General features: G+C 41.2%; 1 protein-coding gene across 4 annotated transcripts in view; it reads left to right on the plus strand.

Moving 5' to 3' along the window:
* The window catches only part of MALT1 (MALT1 paracaspase), a 56,748-nt gene extending 49,934 nt beyond the window's left edge, over positions 1-6,814 (plus strand). For all 4 annotated transcript variants that reach the window (XM_061615440.1, XM_061615450.1, XM_061615458.1 and 1 more), the window contains 4 exons: positions 759-908; positions 2,082-2,239; positions 2,416-2,541; positions 4,375-6,814. In XM_061615440.1, the coding sequence (XP_061471424.1) occupies positions 759-908; positions 2,082-2,239; positions 2,416-2,541; positions 4,375-4,827 (887 nt within the window). In that variant the 3' untranslated portion in view covers positions 4,828-6,814. The remainder of the gene's footprint in view (positions 1-758; positions 909-2,081; positions 2,240-2,415; positions 2,542-4,374) is intronic.
* The last annotated feature ends 1,512 nt before the right edge of the window (positions 6,815-8,326 follow it).

Consider the following 8,326-nt stretch of genomic DNA (forward strand, 5'->3'; position numbering starts at 1 on the left):
AGAAAGCTGCTGCCAGCCAGGACAGATAGAACTAGACTAGGTGGACCATTCACCTAACTCAGGCAGCTCCTTATATATAGTAACTGTATATCTTTTTAAAAAAAAGTTGTAGAAGCAATGTTCAAAAAATACTACCATTGCAGAATTTCTTACAAAAAAGGCAGCTATGTAAAAAGGAGGATTCTAGTTCCCAAAATATTGTAACAATATTTTAAAAGCATCTGGAATACAAAATTTCACCAGAATGCATCAGAATTGCTTTAAGAACATTAAGTGTTTAAGAATGCCAATTCTGAGACTGAAACCCCAAATGAAAAAGGCCACTATGTGAAAAGAATACTAGTATAGGTTATCTGTAGTGTAAAACAATAGGAATGTGTATTCTTGCAAATAAAATGTGGCAATAAAAAAGCATGTCCATGGGTGAGGAGTTTGATGATTGGAGAAAAGTGTGCGTGCATGTAGGAGGTAGAAGATGAAGAAACTTGCCATGCTGCTTAAGAAATGTTTGGGTTGTATTGAATGCTAAAAGTGTGGGGGAGGAATACTCATGTAAAAGAACTTGCACGGTATGTTCTGGACTGTGCTGAATTTTAAACAGCCAGGCTTAAATGCCCCCTTGAAATTAGGTTTGTCATGGAAACGCTGACACAACTATAACCATAGCAACATGGCGGCACTTCTGGAATGTAGGTGCTTTAATTAGAATTTTCAGCAGCTTTGATTCCTAGAAAACGATTTGCATCTTTTATTTTTAGATATGGGCAGGTGTCACCTTACCAAAGGCAAGCAGGCTTTGGAGATTCGCAGCAGTTTATCTGAGAAGAGAGCATTGACTGATCCTATTCAGCAAACAGTAACCTCAGTAGAGTCGTTGGCACGCAATCTACAGTGGGCAAAAGCTCACGGTACAGTAAATATGGGAATATACTGTTTAGTTAATCTGTGACGCCTCACGTCTCTGGGACTTTAGATGAATGATGGGCTTGCACATGTGAACTGCCTAGAAGGAATGTGGGTCGAAGTGAGGGGAAAGAAATGAAATCAGACCTAGGGGAACATGTGACTCCCTCTGAATCCAATTGATTTTCCTAGCTTATTTATGCATTTACTTCATGGATAGCAAAACTGGTGTTTTGTTTTGGCTTGGCAAAATTTCCAGGGGCTGTAAGTCGTCAGTGGGTATGACCTCTCCACACTCTTGTACTGACATGCACACACACATTCAGGGCACATAGCCACCCACTTCTCAGTTGATCCATGCAGACCAGCTGAGGAGTGGGGCTTATCACCCCCTTCCCACTCATCAAGTGATCAGTCTAATAAACAGGGAAGGGGTGGTTTACATCAGGGTTCTGGGCTGGCACACAGTTTTAAACATCTCTGCCCACCCCAGCACCACATCTGCTTTATTTTATGTTATTTTATCCTGCCACCAAAATCAATGGGGCCTTAGAGGGAGAGCAGAAAAATTTGCTTAGGGAGCCAGATCAAGCTCCCAGGCCACCACTGATTTATTTATTTATTACATTTATACCCCACCTTTCCATAAAAAAAATGTCCAAGGAGGTTAACAAAAGTAAATCCCACAACAGAAAGTAACCAATCCACATAACAAATAAGCAGTATCACAATAGTTAGATGACAGTGACATGGCATAGCTCAGGGGTGGCTAACCCACAGCCTACAGGTGCCAAGCTTTGGAAAGTGGCCTGTTGCCACCAACCCTCATTCTATCTTAGCTTTATCTCCCAGTCTAAACTGCTCTATTAATGATTTCTTGTAATTCATTTAAAGTGCTGCTAGTAAAGTGAAGCAGCAAGATACCCTCCCTTTTCCCCCAGTTAGTAACTTAATATTTTAGGGGGGGAAGATAGATGTTGATAGGTACCAGGAGGAGATGATCTGTGCGAGGTGTATGAGGAATGCTTGAAGGTTGATTTAAATCTGATTCCATTAATTTGTAGATCTGCCCTAACTACTGAAATAAATCCTGAATTTCTAGTCTGGAACATTTCCACAGCTACTTTTAAAGGAGAGCAAGTATGTAGTGCTACTAAACAAAATGTGTTTGTTTCCAGAACTTCCTGAAAGTATGTGCCTTCAGTTTACATGTGGTGTTCAAATCCAGCTTGGTTTCGCAGCAGAATTCTCCAACGTCCTGATCGTCTACACAAGGATAGTAAAGAAACCACCTGAAATAACAGTTTGCAAAGCTTATGTTACAGATTTCCCCCTTGTAAGTTGGTGTCAGGAGCCTGGTAAAGTTTTGTTCTTTAGAAGATTACAAAAATGTAAAATCTACACTTTGGTCGAAATACATATTGTATGATCTGGTAATTGTGGAGAGGGAGGGCAGGAACTATTACTGTTAATAACTGAAGGTTAATTTTTGCTTTTTAAAAATTCCAACAGGACTTGGATGTGGACCCTAAAGAGGCAAATAAGGGGACTCCTGAGGAAACTGGCAGCTACTTGCTTTCAAAGGATTTGCCTAAACATTGTCTCTACACTAGAATAAGTTCACTGCAGAAACTAAAGGTTATTTCACATTACTTTTGTCTTACATGCTTACTTTCTTTATTTGCCTTTTTTTAAAACACATCAACCACATGAATAAGATTAAATGTTTACAAGTCCACACCAGTATTGGTTACTACTTGCCCTTTGAAGTCCCTCAGTATAAAGGCACAACTTCTCCATGGATGCAGCTTTGCGGGTTAAGTCAGCAGAGTGTTGTGAGGCGTGAGCCACAGGCCTTCAATCTCCAAGCATTCGGAATTCAGATTTCTGAATATGGGTTCATTGACCCTGGAAAAATGCAGCAAGCTGTATGGGCTGTAATACGTTGTGTGTGTCAGGGTGTGGCCAGGTATGTGTGCTGGGAATTGCAGCTGCTTTGCATTCTTGCCGCACCACAAAGCTGCCTGATAAAAATATGAATTGGGGCTCCAACAACAATGTAAGATGTGGGGTAGGGGACCAGGAGTTGAACTGCCTGGACAAATGAGGATATACTGCAGGTAGAGATGGAAAAATCTGTCAGTTTGGGTTCTCTCCATTTCTCATTTTTAAATTCAGTTCTCTACATTCCAGCAGCAATTTGCATTAGAAAAAAAAAATCCTGATGAAAATACTTCAGCATTTTAGAGCAAATTTCTCCTACCAAGTAATTTTTCCTTGTATAATTTATTTAACAAAATTTATATACTGTTTGAATGTAAAGACCTCTAAGCAGTTTACAAAAAAGATTAAAATTGTCAATAAAACAGTTAAAAACAAGCAACTAATTAAAAAAAAATTAAAACAGCTACTAACGAAAAAGATTAAAACAAATCATCATCTATGTGTCTGGATCGGCTTGCCTAAACAAAATGTTAATCAGGCACCAAAAGGAATAAAGCAAAGGCACCTGCCAGATATCAACAGGCAGGGAGTTCCAAACAGTAGGTACTGCCACACTAAAATAACTATTTCTTAACAAGCATGGAACGAGTATTATGTGGCACCTCTACATACTGTACTGACCTGTTCTGCATTTTTATGCATTTTGGATGTTATTTTCACTAATACATATTTATTCATTCACATTTTCCCCTAATGTATGCATTTTGTAAACATTGTTTAATTGGAGACCTTCATTGCAAAATTCAGATAACTGCAAATTTTGAGGGATGGCTATGTTTCAGTTCTCATATTGTTTGGGAAAGTGTGAATTTGATAAATTAGACTTTAAATGTGAACCTAATCAAACCTTACCCCCATCCCTACCTGCAGGATGAGGTAGCATTCTGAGTGAAGACACTAGTCTGATCTGTATAAAACTGCAATGTGTGGCATAGAAAAAAATATATATATATAATAAAGGGCACCTGCTGCCCCTTGGATTGTAAATCATCCTAAATGATGATGATCTAGCAAGTGCTGAAGTTGATTTATTTGGGGCAGGCATATTCATCTTTTCCTTTTATTTCCCATGGAATGGGAAGGTGCCATTAATTCAATTAGCATACAGAACAAATTGTTTTTGTGAAATTACTTGAGTTCTCTATGGTGCAAACAATTGTTTGTTTTATTTTTGCAAGTTCCACATTTGAGACAAACTCCCACTGTAAAAGTGGAGCTATCTTTGGCTGTGGATGCAAAAGCTGCTTCTAAAATGTGGTGTCAATGCACTGATAGCGAAACATTAGAAACGGGTTTCCTGCACTCTGTCTTGTTTGTCCTATTAATTTTTGTGATTAGAAAACAAGAGCACTCTGATGGCAGTGATCATCCTGCATTTGATTTGAACAGCAGTTTTTGTTTCTTTGGGCATAACAGCTGCCATTATTATTATTATTGTTATTGTTGTTATTTCTTTTTAATTCACAGGAAGACTTAACCTTCACAGTTTGCCTACACTATGAATATGCAGGAGTAGATGATGTTGTGGATGAAAGGAAAGTGGTTAATATTGGCAAGCCACTCATTGCTAAATTACGCATCCATCAAGGATACAGGAAGAAGAGCTGTTTCCAGAACAGTTTTATGCCTAATGGGCCTGGTTTTGCCCCGCCGCCTGGTGCAGTGGAAGCTGGATACTGCCCCCCTCATCATAATCATCAGCCACATTCTTATGCAGGTTTTCCCCAAGCAAGCCCTGCTCACCCAGGAAGTCTGCAACCAGCAAGGTGCCATTGCAGTACCACACCAAATAGATTAGTTGCATGGCCGGCAACATGGTCATATCCATCCAGTTCAAGCCAAAGCAACATACCTGTGGAGACAACAGATGAACTGGAATCAGATTTCTCAGGAAGCTTGAGACTATCTCATCAACAATAGTCAAAATCTCTGCACAGCAGTTGAGCAATAACTTTCCTCGGGCAGCAGTGAGTTGCAACACTGCTTGTGTATCTTGGATTTTGAAAAAGTGGCGTTACCATGTATACACAATATTGGATTGGACCCACACTTGTGTCCTATTGAAATCAATAAATTGTTTAGGCTGGATCCAATTTGTTGGGATTATGAGCTGACACATACTTAAACAATCGTTTTGCACAACAGATAATTCTTGGATATTTTTCCTTGACAAGCTAGGGATGAGGAAACAGCAGGTCATGTCGCAATACAGTCATAAGGAAAAGTCTGATTAAGGCAGGGCTGCCTGACAAGCCCAGATATGAATCATAGAAGAATATATATATTCTCTCTTAACATGTTGAAAATGCTGCAGTACAGCATGCTACCTGTTCAGGCTTCTAGCAATTCTATTCTCCCTCCCTAACGATCATCATTCCATGGTCACTGAGCACATCCAGTCTTGGCTGGGGGGGTTGACCCCATTGGGTTTCCCCCTTAAAGATTTTTTTGTATTTCTGAAAAACTTGGGGAGGGGTCTCCCCAGATCTACTGATATATCCCTCTTGTTCATGGGTGGTGCTGTTTTAGCTACAGAGGCTATGAACAGCCTGAAGATTAGCAATGGAAAGAATGATGTTTTGAGGACAACACGGAATACCTGGTGCTGGGACCAAAAAAAACAAACAAACAGTTTGGGGTGTCACCTTCCTTGTGCTCCTGGATGAATGTATGGAAACTGGAATTGAATCTTGCTCGGATCTATCAATGGTACTCTTATTTTTATACTCTGAAAGTTCTGAAATTTTCCTCTGGCAACAAGCACTATACAAACAACCTGTGATTAAAAAAAAGCTTTTGCAGAAATTCTGTGTTAGTCATTTGGAAGCCAGATGTGTTTTGCAAGAGCAGTGTGTTGTATTCAGCATAGCAATAAGTCAGGATCCCATCAGTGCAAGGATTCCTACTAGCACACCAAAACTTCCCCACTCTCCTCCTCCCGTGGGCCCACTAACTCTGTTCTAGGGATTCCCCCAACCCTCTGAAGCAGATTTGGGATGGGGACATGTGGGGGGTGGAGAGGGGTGGCAAAGTCCCCTTGTGCTAGCAGGAATCTTTAAGCTAATGGGGTTTTCCTCCTCTAATTTATATTGTCCTTTTCAAGGTTCAATTTCTTTTATTGTTTATATTGTATGGAAACTGATAATGTCCTTATTTCTTAATATTTGTATATGTTTTGTATGTATTCTTTGCATCTTCTTTATTCGGTGTGAATTTTTTTTAAAAAAAGTTCAGCATCCTGTTCCCCTGTGTAACTACAGGGCATGTGGTATATTATAATTAAACTCATACCTGTATTTCGGGGGGGGGGAATACCTGGAAGAGAGATAATTTGTCCAAAACTGTGCTAACCAACCATGAGTCTGAATCTTTGCATGGTGCAATTTTGCATGGATGTGCTGACAAAGAAGTGTAGGAGAGTTATGATACAAGAAGAGTTGCTGTATTGGGGTATTAAAGGGGCGACAGCTGCGAAGTGGTTCTGAAGGCCATGTGGGACAGACAACCTCTGGGACTCTAGGAAGCCAGGAGAACAAGGTGCCAAGGCAAGAGTGAGAAGCAAGAACTTGGGGAGGGGGACACTGTGGGAGGGAACAGATAAACAAGCCAGTGATGGAGGTCTGGAAAGCTGTTTGGAGAAGGGCCCAGGATGAATGGAGGCCCCTACACCGTCAGGAGTGGTGGATGATTTATCGAGACAGATGATTGTTACTCTTGTTTTAAATGTTTTGTTGATTTTTATCTTTGTTTTTAATGGTGGCTTTATGTATATTTGTTTTTAATTGGTTTGTGTATTTTAATCATGTTTTATGTATAATTGGACTTGTACACCACTTGAAGATTTATTTCTTTTTTGAGCAAGAGGTTTATACATTTTCTAAATAAATGTCAATGGAATTGAAAGAGGTGCTTTATACGCGCCTTTTTTCTCATGAACATTCTCACCTTGTTGTTTTGCCACAACTGTTTCCATACCACTCACCTCCCCAATGTGTTTGGGATGTATCTTTTTGTCCCATGCCTGTAGTCCTACCTAGAAGGGATTACACAGAGCAGCTTTAGCCATGCAAGAGGTGAGTTTCTGAAGGAGCTGGGCAGAGTAATAGTGAAATGTGTGTCAGGAACTGTAGCCTCAGAGATATCTATACATCAGAACCCCTCATCCTTCATTGAATCTGAGACCTTTCACATAGAAGTAATTTTTCTACCAGTGAATTACAGCCCTTCGCTGACCGAGTAAGGAGGAACTGTGCAATGTGAAGTATTCATATGATGCATGCCTGACATCCAATGCAAAATCTTGTGAGCTCCACAGAAAGAAGATTGTCTTTTCAGTTTGATCAGGGCCACTTTCTAACTTTCATGCTGCAGGGGAAAGTGAAACCGTTCACTAGTGGTACATGTTTGCAAAGTGACAAAGCAAAACTTGAGGTTCCTGTATAACTGGTGTTTTTTAAAAACTGCTGCATGACAATATTACATCACTTGATGCAGGTTGGTGATGCTGTACTTTTCTGTAAGAGCAAGAGAACGGCTCTCAGAAGTGCTCTCATCTGGGTAGTTCACAACCAGTTTAAGAGGATCTCTTTTCAATTAGTGTAGAGCTTGCATTGCCATGGTAACTGTTCTGTTCATGTACTTTTGGCACTTGGAAAACCTCTTTGGTTTCTTCCCACGATCAAAGAGATTGGAGCTCTGTTCAGTGCCATTGCTGGATTAAGTCAATAATGGTAGAAACAAAGAAAAGTGCTTTCATCATTAGAGGCCTTAATCCTGCATTGCACTGAACATTCTTCCTGCTCCAGCGAATCCTGCAAGCATGTCAGCTCTTCACTGAGACAGCAGTGTCGGTGGGGGTGCAGGCAGGGCTGGAGATTCCTTGGTAATTGCCAGGTCGTAAGTCCTCAGCCGGCAGCTTGGCTATAAATCTGCCAGGCTAGCAAGGAGGAAGCAAGATAAGGGCAGAGGCCGTTCAAAGCTTACGTGCCAAGCCAGAAATCCAGAAGAGACGTCAGTGAAGGTCCGGGTCTAGTATGCCGAGAGATCGGTCCAAGTCAAGGTTCAGGGGATAGGAAGACACACAGTGATCACGCCTGACGTTGTAGTCATCAACAAGCTGAACCCAAGGTTTGACTTTTAAGGAGCAGGTTTGTCAGCAGGTGTGAGCCCTCAGCGTTTTGGCCTTAAGTGGACAGGCCTGCCCTTCTTCTGCCTGACCTTCTGCTGTCTACGTTCTGCAGGTGAGGGGGGAGTATCCTGTTCACTGTCTGCGTCTGGCTGAAGGGCTTCAGCTGTGTCTGGGGTGCTCTGCAGCTGAGGGGGAGAAGGAGCTGGGTTCTCAGGAGTTTCCTCCATTTCTCCTTCTGGGTCTGCTGCTGTTACTCCCGAGTCATCCTCGTCTGATGAGTCCTCTGATGGG

Source organism: Rhineura floridana, chromosome 1 (assembly GCF_030035675.1).
Source record: "Rhineura floridana isolate rRhiFlo1 chromosome 1, rRhiFlo1.hap2, whole genome shotgun sequence".
Taxonomy (NCBI): domain Eukaryota; kingdom Metazoa; phylum Chordata; class Lepidosauria; order Squamata; family Rhineuridae; genus Rhineura; species Rhineura floridana.